The 15,644-nt window shown below is 36.3% G+C and overlaps 1 protein-coding gene across 8 annotated transcripts in view; it reads right to left on the bottom strand.

Moving 5' to 3' along the window:
* ATRX (ATRX chromatin remodeler) overlaps window positions 1-15,644 on the bottom strand; it is an 84,999-nt gene that overhangs the window by 47,582 nt on the left and 21,773 nt on the right. For all 8 annotated transcript variants that reach the window (XM_068696946.1, XM_068696953.1, XM_068696947.1 and 5 more), the window contains 3 exons: window positions 13,553-13,620; window positions 9,750-12,667; window positions 6,382-6,460 (listed from right to left, as the gene is read on the bottom strand). In XM_068696946.1, the coding sequence (XP_068553047.1) occupies window positions 6,382-6,460; window positions 9,750-12,667; window positions 13,553-13,620 (3,065 nt within the window). The remainder of the gene's footprint in view (window positions 1-6,381; window positions 6,461-9,749; window positions 12,668-13,552; window positions 13,621-15,644) is intronic.

Here is a 15,644-nt window from a genome sequence, read left to right as displayed (position 1 = left end):
CATTGTTCAAGCAAATCTATGAACGATAAATGTAATCCTATACCATTCAGAACTTCACAAAAAGGTTTGAAAGCTGAACAAAAAAACATATGATGAAAAGTCACTGTGATAAGACAGGATATAGAAGCAAAAACTCAGGTTAAATAAATACATTGCGTTAACTTGCTTTTAGAAAGCAGATCTGTATCATGCTTGTTAAAAGTTAAGTACTTCACAGTAAGGCTGCAGATAGTTATAAAGCGTAGAAACAAACATTTCATTGTATTCATGGTCTATTTGCTCTATTTTTTCCATTCTCATCTCTTGTAATCTCTGCTGGGACAGGCACCTATGTGAATTCTAATCGTAACAAGAAGGTGAAGATCAAATCTTAGTACTCAAATCATTTCCCCCTGTCAAGTTGTCGTTCTTGATTGATTCACATCAATGGGATTCAAGTGCCTTCATTTCCCCAGGCACTGAATTTACACCATTAAACAGCACTAGTTTTAAAAACAATGCAGCATGGAATGCACGTTTTAAGCACAAAGGATTGCTGCAATATGCATTAATTCACAGGTTTTAAAACATATATATTACCCTACATCTACATAATCACCCTTCAGTTGGGTTACCATACTAAGTGTAGGACAACTCTATTGCAAAAGAGATGCTGTAGTAATGGATGCAACTCATGATGTCTGAAGATGAACATCTAATAAGTGCCTGGGGGGGGGGGAAACACACTGAATCCCTCATGTAACTACAAGCACTTGCCTTACAGTAAATATAGCAAAAAATTAATTATACATGACACAAAAGAGATTTATCAAACATTACGGGACCTGAATTTCAAGGAATATAATAATCTTATTTCCTGTTCCACAAACTGCTCAGCTCCCCACAGTTTCATTCATCTCAGCACAAGAATGTTTTCTGCTAATATGCAAGAAGTTACTATGGAAAAATGGTTTCTTTATGTGCTCTTGCAACATTAAAAAACAAAAACCAAACCAAAAAAAATCTGTGTGAATATACATCCAAGGGAAAATATGAAATGATGTATCAAACACACAGGAAAATAGTGGACTTATCTGAGAACACTTCCTTCTAGAGGGAAAAGTCCTGAAAGAATGAAAGCAGGACTTCCCCGTATTAATATGTGAAATATTATAATTTTCATTCTGTGGTTATCAATGTTAAATGATATTTTTTTTTCCCTAGGTTAGAACTGGTCTGTCTTGCCTTTCAGGAGAATTAATGTATACTGCATGCACAATGTTCACAACGGGAAAGTTTGTGCCAGTCCAAACAACCATTTCAAACCCATGAAACTCAGCCACCATCAAGGCTTCACTTGGAGCTGCTGGAGGAACAACAATCTCTTAAATACAGCTTCTTAGGCATTAGAAAATTAAAGTTGTTACTGTTACGGGAGGACAATAAAATCAGTTTTGACGAATTTTGTATTTCATTTTGCAACATGTAGCACATCCCTAGAACAAAAACCTTCAAAGGGAGTTTTCCCAAGGCATCCTTACATACACTTCTAACAGTATTTTCTGTTTTTAGCTTAGTAGAATATTCTTTGGAATGATTTTACAGCTCATGTATACTTAGTTGTTATTAAAAGATGGAAGTAAAATGGTTTAGTAAACAGCACAAAGCCATTTGAGATTGCTTAATGAGTCACAAACCATCCAGCATCCAAAACACCCCTATCTGCCTCCCCCTCCTTTTTGTAGGAATGGCTTGCAAAGAAGTAATTGAAATAGTTGATTAAAACTTTACAATGCAACATTCTTGGTAAGCTTGTAATTCTACAATATATCAACAGATCACACTGTAAACCCTATGAACACTTACTGAAGTCCATAGATAAGTAACATCCGCTTCTGAAAGTTTTTGCATTAGGTCCTTCCAGAGGATTTGGAAAAGGGACTGCCTTTTTATTTTTAAAATAATCATCACAACGTGTGTATATAAGAAATTAAGACTATGTTTCTTCCATCTCTTAATGGTTTGAAGAACTTTCTGTGGAAATTGCTTGAAATGCCACTGGTTGGCTTTTTTAGAAAGCTTTTCACATAAACTATCAACACCGAATCCTACTCCAGGAAATGGAGACAGAAGCAGTTTGATCAATTTTCTCATTTAAAAACCAACAAGAGTATCACCAAAGCTTTTTTTTTTTGGCTAGAAGATAAAAAGCAGCAAAGCTAAAAAGAATTGCAAAATTTTCAGATGAAATCCTGAAAGTACTGCCTAGTAACACTGCCTCTGACTAACTTCACGTCATGCTCAATTGTATTAGCAAAATTAACAAACTTTGAATGTGGATAATGATACTTACCTTTCATATAAGTCACCTTTAAAAAATCATTTATTTTTAAACAAAGATCGACTTTGGTTCTTAACAAGAGAAGATTGGCATTTTTATTTGCTCTTTACTTCCGTGAAATGTTTAAGAAAAAAAATTAACTGCAAATGCATCATCCACCAAAAAAAAACATGCATAAAATAGTGTCCATAAACAAAAGATGCTGCTCTTTACCTACTGATCATCCTCATAACCACCAATCATCTTGACCTCTTCCAACTGGGCAGGTTTATTAGTTTTTAATTAATTATCATAATGTTGATTAAAAAGTTAATGCTTTTATACTCTGAGATGCATATTTTTAGCTAGGATAAAGATTCAACCCCTTTGAATCAAATGGAAATGGAACTGTTTGCTTAGCCAAAACACCTGCATTCTCTTCAATGCTGGTATGATGTTGGGCAAAAATTGTAACACACTGTTCAGACATGTTCAGAATTTAAAAGATTCCTACTTTTAACGTAACCACAAAACTGATTAGAATTAAACGTGTAAGCAATATTAGAACCAAAGAGATTAACCCTTGTAAATGCATCTGAAAAAATGACTGATGTAACACACGGCCTAAATGATAGAGAGGAAATTGAGTACTGAACTCTTGGAATTTGTTTTCAAGTTAAAATATGTCACTCAGAACAATATAGCACATTTCTATTTTAAGATGTAAAACCAGTTAAAGTGACCGGGTTTCCAAGCAAGGAAACGGAATGTTCTTGATGTAACATTTGCAGGAACATCAAACTGCAAGTACCAAGAAAAATAAAGTCATGGTAGTGTGAAAACTCCTCCCTTCCCATTCTCCCAGAGACACCCATAGAAAACAAAAGATATTGTAATATTTACTTGTGTCAAGGATTTAGAACATATTTTTGGCCAACCAGATTTGAACACGACAAAGAACATTAAATAAGAAAAAGCACAGAGCTGTGCGACCTCCAGCAACCCCTGCTTTGTATTCATTTCTGCCACAGCGCTACTGCCATCCTGTTGCCTAGACCCACTCTGTTTTTATCTAAACATAATGTAAGATTTGTAAGAAGGACATTTTATGCAGTGCCATAAAGGGGGCTATAATCCCACCAGGACATATAAACCATCTCTAGAATAAAAGTATGTGTGTTCAATTTTATATAAATAATTATTTAAATAAACTACACTTTTGTAAGAACGATACTGAAAACACAAGTTTATAAATGAATTGGTTACCATGTATTTTCTAACTTACACTAAAGGAAAATACCATTTGAAAACAAGAGGCAAATAGGAAGTTACCTAGGAGTTGCTTATTCACAGCACATGACTACCTTAAATTACCCTTCAGACATTTCAGCAAAAATGAAATAGTAGGTGCAGCCTCTCGTGACGTGGAGTTTAAGTCCACAGGATAATTTGCACCATTCTTGTTTATGAATTTTAGAGTGCCAATACGATGGACTCGTAGCTTGTCAAGAACCTTGATGAGACAATGCTACACTGTAAAATAATTTTCTTTTTAAAAGTTTAAAATATTATTTGAATATGATGTATTATTATTACCAATTAGATATCAACTCACACGTAGTGTTCATAAATACCTACTAATTATATGTAGAAATAAAGTTGCCCAAAATAAGCCTTTGAGGACAAAAAAAAAAAAAGCCCCATCACGTGGCTAATAAAAGCCACCTTTCTTTCAACTAGAGCATTCCTGCATTAAATGGGCTGCTGGTACATTACTGAAAATTTAGATCCATTTAAAACATATTTTGGGAGATGAATGTTTGGATGGAATGTCATACATGTTTTAAAAAAGTCAAAACTGCCAAACACCTTCTTCTAAACACTGTACTGTCTTTGTTGAAACAGTCTGATTTTCAAGCTGTCAGAGTTGTATTAAATTAAATGCTTGGACAAGAAAAATGTTTTACAAAAATTTATTGCATCCATCAAATACTTAAAGGCATTCTGCATTAAATACACTATTTACTTCTTAATAAACAAAACTACTGCAAACATATTAAACAGTACCATTTAAAAGATCAGAAGGACCAGTAATAGATCATTACACAACATAAGATGAAAGCATACAGCACTGTCTGTCATATTATGACCCACTTGGATATTGCATTTTGGCAAAAATGATTTCAAGACTATTAATATTCATGTCATGCACATCCAAAGGTATGCAAATAACAGAACATCTAAACTAGAGACTTGCAAACATGAAAGCTCCCACGCTACAAATACCCAGTAGGTACTACATACCCTCTTTGGCCTGGAAGAAAATAGGCAACTTATCTGAATAGTAGGTAAACTATTTAAACACTTTGTGTTGAGTAAACAGAAAAACAAGCTTTTAACTTCTGGAAATTTGTTCCATCTTTTTACATTTTATCTCTCTGATTTTGGTGCTAAGTACATCGCATGCTGAATGTAAAATTAGACTGCAGTTACCAGTTAACATGTCTGAAGGTTGACAAAACTGTTTATTGACAAAATACCTCCCCGTATCATAAATATATAGTCAAAATATTCCCTAAATATAAACTTAAACAAATATTCAGCTTTAAAAGAAATTACAGAAACTGATTTTTAGAACCTATTTTGGTATTACTGATTTGTTCATTATCAGTTGGGTTAACTCTTAAACTAATGGTGAAGGTCTGTCAGTAACATTTGTACTGTGAACACTGAACTTTGACAAAGTGTATTGGCTTAGTTATCCACCAGAAACACTTCAGAAACAAGCAAAAAAGAAAAAAAAAATCAAAAAGGACTGAAATTAAAGCATCGTTTAAAAAAAACTTGTATTACCATTGCTTACACGTTCTGCTTATGACCCTGTGCTGTCAAGACCCTAAAGAGCATCTTTCTTTAAAAGTTAAATTGATTAAATTTGATGACTGAAACTACATCATCAGCACCATTTTGATGCCAAACTGAGGTCCGTAAAGGATATAAACCAGTGTTTTTAAAATTTACTTCAGCCATATACCAAAAGATACAACTCCGTGAAACAGATACCATGTTCTAAACTAGTAAGGCTCAGAAGCAGAAAAAGACTCCATCAGCAATTGTGCAAAGCTACAAAGCTGGTCCCACACATGCTATATGGCAAAAAAAATCAGTTTCTGAAATACTGTATAAAAATTTGTTGAACAGCTCTTTAGTCTAACTACAATAAGATCAAAAACCAAACTCTAGCTCATAACTGATCAATACTTTATGTTGTGCATTCACTCGTTAGGAAATGAAGCTTTTACATTTTCTAGCCAGGCTAATTTTGATAACTACAATAATAAAATATGACATGTCTTAATAAACTAACTATATCTTACATAGATTTGTTTTTATTGAACTCAAACTGAAGCGATACATAAGCCACAAATCTGAGAACACTTATGCAAGACTAAAAATTTATATGCATACTTAGTCTCTTTGATACCCTATGCACAAGTGCTTGTAGAATCAGGTCCTTAGCTAACACATTAGTGACTTCAGTTTTTCTTTAATGGATTAAAAACTCATTTTAATTAACAGCTGAAAGTATTTGTAATACTGCTTTCTCCAGAGTTTTCTCTTTATTGAGAAAAGACGTTTCAAATAAAAAGAAGCTAAATTAGGCAAAAGCAATAACCAAGTGCAATCTGTAAAGATCTCAGCACTGCATATTGCACAGATCTACTCACTAGCTGAAATTCACATTTGTCAGAAGTAGGTTTTAGACGTGCCTGAATGAAAACACTTGTCACAAAACCCACGTTTTTCAATGGGAACATAAAATGGACAGTGCTGCAGTGCATTTATAACACACCCTATGCAAGGTGTGTTAGCTAACACTTCTAAATACTTTCTTTGCATTTCTGGATTTTGGCCTCTGTTTTCTGGCCCCTTGTTCAAACTTGCGGGAAGCCTGTGAGCGAGTCTTTACAAGGCAGGCAGTCCTGGTTTTTACAACCTGCTTGCTCTTCCGTTGCGCCGGTTTGCGCCCACGCCTAGGGTGTGTTATAATCTTTTTTAAGTCCTTATGGATGGAATCATACCTATTCTCAGGATCGTCATCATCATCATCTTCCTCCTCCTCCATTGGAACAGCCCTTGATTTAGGGTCTCCCTCATCTCCTGGGGGAGGAAGGGGAAACAAAAGAAATAAGAAAACACTTGATACACGTGAAAGCAGCAATAAGCAACACAGCACATGAACTATTATCTCCATCAAGGTATCCCACAGTAGCCAGGCTGGAACTAGAGCATCTGTATGGTCCCTTTCAACCCAAACCATTCTATAATTCTATGATTAAGTACTCCCATATAAAAATAGCTTGTTAACACCACAACATTTTCACTATATAACCAAAAAGCTATCTGGACAATACAAATAAGTACTTTTATTAGGACAAGTACCTAGCTTTTCAAGTAGCCTGTTTGTCCACGATGTTTTTGCTACTACACACAACATGCAATTGTTTCCTTATTGTATACTATGAAATTATTTATTGTTTTTACACTAAAACATATAAATATTGAATACTCCAGTTACAGAACTTCATTTCTGAACTGTAAGAAGTTACTAGCTCCATTTCAGGAGCTCTGCCACTGAATTTACAGAAGCTAAAAAGAATACATGTATCTATATAGAATATATACTATAATGCAGAATCATTTACTAAACTTCTCATCTGCCTTGCTGCTACTAAGAATTATCTGAGAACAATAATCCTTCCCTGTTTTTCCTTTCTCTCAAAGACAATGCACATACATTTGCCGTGTATTTGTGAAGACCTATTTTGAAAAATAAACGTTACCCTTACAGTAAATATCAAAACTCAGTTGTACAACATGGTTATCTCAGATGGAAAGCATGTCAAACAACACTGAATGCAACACAAACTGGGAAAGACTAGCACAACATGACACCTCCTCATTCCTCCACACTTTCCTAGCTGAGATGAAAGAAATTCAGATAGCACACGATTTTTAGCACACTCCCAGGCCCTCCCACTTTCTTTTCTCTGACCTGCCCACCAGTCAAGTCTTCAGGACAGTAATATTAAGCATTCAGAAAAAAAAAGAGACCTTAACATCCTAATCAACTGAGATCCCCTTGTTCATTTCTACAGTGCATTTCTACCTGTCGGGAGCAGACCAAAACTAGGCTGAGCGAGGCTTGCTCTGAGTTGTTTCAAGACACCCTTGTCCTGGAATTAGTGCTACACGGTCCTGTCAGACATCTGGTTAAGAGGTGATCAGAGAAGTCCCTCAATCTCAGGCTTGGATAAATAGAAACATCCTGCTGGTTAAAATGCATTCTAGGTCTCATTCACTCAACACCTTGAGCTTGTTCAAACACAGAAGTAAACCTGAAGTCAACTGAGATAAGTGCAAGCTTGCCTCCTCATGAAGCAATATAATCGAGTTGGCATCTCATAGAACAATACAACAAACGAGGCTGGAGGAGACCTCTGAACATCATCCCCTCCAACTCCCTCCTCAAAGCAGAGCTAACTGCAAAGCAAGACCAACTTTTCTGGACCTTGTCAAGCCCTGAGTACCTACAAGGTTGGGGAGTCCAAAATTTGCCAAGGCAACCACTTTCAGGCTTTGCCCATCCTTCACGTGAAAAACTTTTTCTGAGTGTCTGATCGGAATTTTCCTTGCTACATGCCACTTGCATCTAGCCTCCCATCCTTTCGCTGTGCATCTGGCTCAGCCTTCTCTATACCACCCCTAGGGAAGTCAGAAGGCAGCAGTGAAGATTCCCCAGCTTTAGCACTGACTCTCCAGGCTAAACCACTTGGTTCCCTCTCAGACTGGCTCTCCCATCAGTCATCCCACATTACCGCCTCATTCTTCTCATTTGTAAGCTGTTAACCCTCAGCCTACTTGCTGAGCCAGCGATGCTGAGAACTGCTGCATATGGGTTACTGTCAGAGTACAACCAGTTGTGTATCTATAGGAGTGTTAGTCCATTACTATGCAAAGAGTTTGCATTATTTGCAATCTTCCTCAGCAGTGGTGTCATTGGGGAATTACCATTTTGGCAGCTGCCAAGGAAAATCCCTGAAAATCCCAGAACTATATGCAGAGATTCAACTGAACGTACTCCATCAGAAGACCTTGAAAAACAAGCTCAGTACAGGGCAGTATAATGTGCAGATTAAGAAAGTTATTTTCCATCTATTATTCTACAATGACACAAAATACCATTAATCAAGCTTTGCTTTCTTACAGGATCATAAATCCAAACAAGCATATGAAATGCAACCGTTGCATCTTTAAAAATTAACAGCTTCCCAGAAACTAAATTGCAACATAACCCCATGAAGACATGGGTGGGCGTCAAGTTGGTAGGAAAAAAAGAACATGATGTCTTATGGATGAAATTTTAATTTGTCTCTCCCTAGAAAATATCCTCACAAAAATAAACTCCCTTTGCACTCAGCAGTAACACTTAGAAGTGTCTGTCTACAGAGGTTTTCCAGGAAAGCCAAAACTCTACAATGTCCCTTCTGCTATCTGCACAAATATATTGCAGTTTTATTGGTTGTTTAGTTGCAGTTTCACCAATGACTGGAAGTATCTGAGCCAACAGTTACAGCAAAGTCACGCATAGAAAGTTCTACGAAACATCATCAGAAGCAAGTGGAAAACATCTTCCCTGTCACTGTAATCAACAAAAAGATTTCTTTTTTTTTGGTCGCAAATTAATTTCCTAAAAACACCTGTGGTGTCCAGCAACGTGAAAACTCCCTTCCTTTTGATGTTCCGTAAAGCTAAGCACTCAAACCCAGCAGTTCTGTATTTCTATTAATTTCCAAAAGACATTAGACATTGGTGAAGAAGCAGTTTATCTTGGCAGGACAAAAACAATTCTTACTATTCAATCTGCTATGAAAACATTAATTGGTGACACTTCTGTGAACAGGAGCTCTAATGCCCCATGGGTCTCATCAGGAACAATCGACATGATTTTAAGACGTACACTCTATTACCGCAAGTTTGAGTCATCTCCACTGCATACCCAAGTGTCACTGCAGCTCAACAGATACCTACTTGCTTAAAACTAGCTTCTGCTGAACTGTACAGAGGCAACCACAGAGAATAGACAGGCTTTTGAAAGCCATGCGGCAAGGAAATACCTGCTGGGATTAGACTATGACTATAGCTTCTCAAGTCTCTCCATTTCCTAAAGATATCCCCTGATGTCTTTTACTCCAGAAGCGACAAACAACACAATAAATTGTAATGGTGCTTCTAAAATCAGCATCAGAAAACCTTACTGGCTACAAACTTTTCAATGTTTGCTTGCTTATGAATATTTTCACTGCTAGATGAGCAAAACGTTACCCAACTCTTACAATTTCCTCCATTCATATGCTAATATTAGGCGTAAATGAAAATCTTTGCACACCTGATGACTGACAAAATCCTGTGCCAGCAGACAGCATTAAATTTTCAGTCACTGGCATAATTTTCTGCTCATCACTGCTTCCATCACCTGTGGAATTCTGCTCATCATTTTCTTCCTTATCAGATGAGGATGAAGAAGTGACAACAACCTTTTTTGACACTTTCTTTTTCTCTTTTAAGTTATTCTTTTTACTTTCTTTCACTGAACCTCTTTTAACCTTTTTCTTATTGCCTTCATAAGACTCCTCATCAGAAGAGGATGAGTCATTCTGTTCTTTCTTGGTGATTTTCTTTTTGTGACTTATTTTTTTCTTTTCTTTAGTTTCACTTTGTTTTTTATTCCGCACAGCATCTTCAGAAGAACTCTCCTCTTTCAGAGGAGATTTCTCAGCATCGGAAGACAAATCAATCACTTCTCTTTTCGACCCTCTCTCTCTTAAATTCCTCCTTTTCTTTTCTTTAGCCATTGTTTCATTTTTAGTTTTGTCATTTTCAGAAGAATTGCAACTGCCTTTCTCTGGGGACGACTTTTCAACATCAGAAGAGGAATCATCATGTTCTTTCTTGAAGCTTTTCTTCTTCAAATTTTCAGATTTCTTCTCTTTCCTTTCTAATCTTTTTTTGCTCTTGAATTTCTCTTTTGGAGAATCCAAATTCTGTTCTTTCTTTGCATGTTTCTCAGCACTCTCTGAAGAGGAATCTTCCTGTGCCTTTTTTTTCTTCAAATCCTTATTTTTCTTAACTTCACTTGGCTTTACACCTTTAGGAGAGCTCTCCTCTTTCTCCAGTAAAGACTTTTCAACATCAGAAGACTCATCTTGCTTTCCCTTTACAGCTTTTTCTTCCAAGTCTGTGTTTACCTCTTCCTTAGCATCCGACCTCACACTAATTTTTTTATCTTCAGAAGAATGATTAATCTCTTTCTCTGGGGATGACTTTTCAACAGCATCACCTTCAGATTTACCTCTCTGTTTCTTCAGATTTGTCTTTCTTTTGCTAACTTTCTTCCTCTGCTCTTCCTCAGAGGAATCATAACTGTCGTCTTTTCTGGAGTATTTTTTCTTAGCTTTTTTTGCAGACTCAATTTTACTCAAGCTTTTTATCTCTTTTTCTAACTCAGAATCATAGTTTGAAGAATCTGAATAGTTCTGTCGTTTCTTTTTTGCAGCAGCAGAATTTTTGGCAGATTTGCCCCTTTTAGCATCTAAATCTGAACCAGAACTGGAACTTTTTCTTTTTCGCTTTCCATTTTCATCCTTTACTGGTTCTTTCTTCAGAACATTTGAAGGCTTCTGATCATTTGCTAGTGCTTCGCTATTGCTATCAATATCCGAAGAACTGCGACTCATCATAGCTACTTCTTTAAGAACAGCTGGCATCTCATCAGAATCTGAGCTATTATCTAGTATATTTGGCTTTTTTGATTTAGAAAGCTTATTAGGCTTAGGACCATCAACAGTACTGTCAGAAGAGTTTCTTTTATCTTTTTTCCTCCTGGGTTGTTTTGATGATTTTCTCTTACGTTTTTCATTACACGTGTCATTGCTATCTTCTTCCGAATTTGACGTTAAAGGATTCATGTCTGTTTGGCGCCTCAGAGGCGTGGTCTTCACACGGGGTGATCTCCTGAGATCAGACTCCTCTGCAAGTGAAACGGTTTCATTCTCTGTGGAACGTTCACTGTCAGCATTATGATTTTGTTTTACAGAGTCACAGTTTTCTTTTGCAGGTACTGCATCAACGTCCTTACTTCCCTTCTCGAGACTGCTGGTTTCATCTTTAACTTGAGACTCCGAAAGGGAAACTGGAGTCAGTTTTACAATCAGTTCCTTTGATCCCTTAGCCGAAGCTTTTAACTTAGATCCACTTTTGGTATCTTTCAAAGGAGCGTTCGATTTCGTATTTGAGTTTAGAGTCTCGTGATCTGTTCCTGCATTTCCACTGCCTTGCTCATCCGCTGTAGTCTGAATTTCCATGGCAGATTCTAGAGTCTCAAAAATGTCTTCAGGAACGGATGAGGGAACAGACACTATATCCATGTCTAAAGCCTCTGTACTATTAGGTTCATACTGAGGTTCTTCATTTCTGCCAGACTTTTTCTCTTCACCAGTTGCACGTTTGTTATCTGTTTGTTCCATTGTTGGAACACTTTGATCCATTGGCTCATTGTCAGGCTGTTCTGATGCAACTTTTTCCTTCTTCTTTACAGTGTCATCCTCTTCTAATGCCGCATGTTCCTTTCCTTCATCTTTCTTCACCTCATTTTTTTCTGATCTAACATCAGTTTTTTTCTCTTTGGTATTTTTCTCTTTGATTTTAATATCCAATGCTTGAATCTCCAGGTTCAGACCTTCTTCTAGTGCCAGGTGACATTTTTTGATGTCACCCAGCACTGATTTAAAAGCTTTTAGCTGACGAAGCTGCACAGCTGGGCTTATTTCTAAATTTTCTGCAGCCTTTTTCAAAAAGCTTACAAAGCTAGAATTCATATTTGCTGTAGTCTCAACCAGTTTTTTTGTTTTTTTAAGCATGTCTTTTGGCACCATTAGTGCTTTATAAGAGTAAGTCAGTGAACCTGAATATGAATCATCTAGTTTTTTTTCTTCACCGTTGCAATTTGAATTATTTCTCTTTGGAGAAAATTTGACTGTGTGGTCGTATATTTTACTTTTTTCACTTTCCACCTTGATCTTTTTTTTGTTTTGCTGCAGTAACTGTTCCAAGTTTTCAAAGACACTGTCACAAGCAGTGACCAAGTCCAATAGAGGCTCTGGATGGCAAATATAGCAGTGCCACTGATTATTTTCATCCAGTATGGTTGATAGCTCCTTTCGACCCAGGTTGCGCAAAATGCACTTTTTACAGAAGGCGTTATGGCAAAAGTCACAGCAAATCAAGTTTCCACCTTCAGCACACCACCTGAAACAAGACATTAGAAATATGAAAGTCTTATCTCCACATAATCAAGGTCACATATTTGAGAAGTTTGCATATTTTTCACTATTTGATAATGAATCTACACTTTAAAAATTCAGGTGATAAACATTAAGAAAAGCATGACTGAAAAGCATTTAACTGAATTAGAAAGTCAGAATATTGAAGTGTTCAACCAACAGTTCAAAAAGCTGAAAGGGACAGAAATATCCAAACACTTTCAGCACCCATCTTAATCGCAAAACCAAAACTAATTAAATTTGATTTTCCATGTTTCTTACAAGAATTAAGAAAGTCTTTCTCTTCTGTTTTAGAGCAAAATAATAAGCTTAAATCTTTTTCTAGGCTTAGCTGGTATATTACTAGTGCACATACACAGCAAAAAAAAAAAATCACCTACATATAGATTGCATGGTCTTCAACGAAGACCTGAGAAGTGACTGATATGAAAGCTCACGAGCAGCACAAACTGCACAATTTTCACTGGATTACTCATTTAAATGTTTGGCAGGTAGACAATAAAAATACTTTATATCAAAAGTGGGAGATGCATCTGGAAAAATAAAGTTACTGTGTCTCACAAGGCTTAAAATGTCCTATTTTATCCCCAGCTTTGAACTGACGTATTTGTATGTTAGATGCTATTTAGTTAAAAATGTGTTGTCTTGCAAGTGTTTACTACTATATTTCTTTATAAAATGTTTTCTTGTTCGTTATTAAAAGAAACAGTGAAATATTTACAAAAACCCTCTTGGTAAGAAACAACTGTTAATCAAAGCTCTTTTGTACTAGTCTTTATTCAATAATTTCATTAATGCAAGAGAAAGAAAACACGAACTGGGGGTGTTTATTCAGTTTCTATATACCTACCTACACTGTTCATCCATTCCATCTGAATCACGGCTTATGTCATCACTCATGTAATACTTGTAGCAAGTCTACAACGAAAGACAGAACAAGGAATTTTTCATTCAATCTCAAATGCACTCCAGTAAGCCATATGATTTCAACATGCACGAGGAGCAGACCATTAAAAGCACCAACTGAAAGGTATTCAGCATTCTACCCCTTAATGTTTATTATTAATCTAAAAATAAAAAAGAATCATAGGTACAACAGGTCCTAAATCATCACTTATATAGATAGCTCCAAGTTTATTTGAAAGTTATGTAACAGGCTTTTGTTTGATGACTGCATATTTGCATATTCTAGAACATGAACTGAATGTTTGTCTTCAAATTTAGGAAAGATTTTCTGCCTACATTCTAGGGACATCAACAACACAGTAAAGAAAACCATGTCTCCCTGATACACTTAATCCTACATGAATTAGTTTTCAGCTCTATGTTATTTATTCATCAATCCCATAAGATTTTAAATAAAAAGGTCTTCAGTATTCATCCCGATGTTAACATCGAAGGCTTCACTTTCCAGGTGCAGATAGCATTTTAATTAAAAAACTGGTAACAAGAGGAAAATAATACACACAACTCAGCTAGCAGTAGCAGTGGCTTCAGGTGCTGAAGTTTTTAAACCAAATTTTCAAATCATTTTCCAATCATTGCTAAAGGAAGTTCTCCTTAACGTGAAGGTCTACTTATACTTCTGGGATTAATACAAGCTATCAGCTAAATTCTGCCCTTACACCCAGTGAATTCAGAATCCAGAAGAGACTTCCACCTGAAGTGATCTGGAATACAGAGTTATACACCACCCAAACACCAAGAAAAGCCAACAATATAAGCTGATGTTTAGACTCTTGGCAGTATACTTAAAGTCAAAGGAAAACAGTCTCTGAAATAAAACTGAAAAGTCTAGGGCTTTTTACCTAAGCAGGAGGAAAGAATACATGGAAGACAGAATATGCAGGTCAGGGACTTCCATTCCCCTCTCACACATTAATGTATGGCCATGTTCAATTAAGAAAAGATACAGAAAATTTGTGGGAAACAACAAATGACATCATTAATTAGCAGAACGCAGTCAGGAGCTGTTAGGGAACCCAACAACCTAAACAAGTTTCAAAACTGAACTGGATGCTTGCACATATCACACAAACATGTACAGTTACATATCAATGATTCTCAAGCCTTGGAAAGAGTTAGGACTCTAATGGAGATTGAAAACAGTCATCCTGAAAGCTAATTTGCCTGAAGCATGCTTTATAAAAGAAACAAGCCAGAATAAGTAGAAGAAATGAGCCAGAATATTATTATATATATCACAATATGGACGTGTCTGAGACAGTAAGTCAGCCGAATGCCTAGTATTATTTGGGATCTGGGGGAGAAGAAGCAGGAGAGAAGGGGAACGCTAAATATGCACAAATCTGTATCTCTGTATCTTCAGAGTTATCTTTATAAATACAGAATCTCTACAGATACAGAGATATGTAACAGAGAGATCTCTGTCTCCTTGAAAATCCGAAGGTAGGTCTCTGCAACAGGAGGCAAAGCCAGTTCCTTCCTCCCCTGCTCCTCATCTCTTGCATTGCTGGCAACTTACAACCCAACTGAAGCCACCATCAGCTATGTAGCTGAAGACCCAGATGTTAGCTTAGGGCTAGAGAATAGATAATCGTTACAGAGGTTGCCATAAATTATGACAGTCCTGAGTCTGTATGTCAGTGAAACTGAGACGGCTTTGAAGCTAGCTTTCTACTTGTTGCTCTGATGGCATTTTACATACAGTGTGCTTTACCAGGAGATCCAGAATCGAATTTGTTCTTGTAATACAAGTAGCAGAAATTTCAGACAGACTATTTAACATCACTAATACTCTAGTCTTAAAACTGTAAAAATAACTTACAAAGAAATCACAATGAGTTTAACTGAGGTATACAAAAATATTTTTTGTTGCTTTCTGCTTTAGTTTCCTTAATTATAACAGCTGATGACTGAAAGGTTTTTATGCTAAAAACCAAGAACTACTCCCACAAAAATCCCACCCAAATCAACTTATA

Source organism: Anas acuta, chromosome 13, assembly GCF_963932015.1.
Source record: "Anas acuta chromosome 13, bAnaAcu1.1, whole genome shotgun sequence".
NCBI classification, from domain to species: Eukaryota; Metazoa; Chordata; class Aves; order Anseriformes; family Anatidae; genus Anas; species Anas acuta.
Note: the sequence above shows the minus strand (reverse complement) of the source record. Positions and strands in the feature narration are given on the sequence as shown.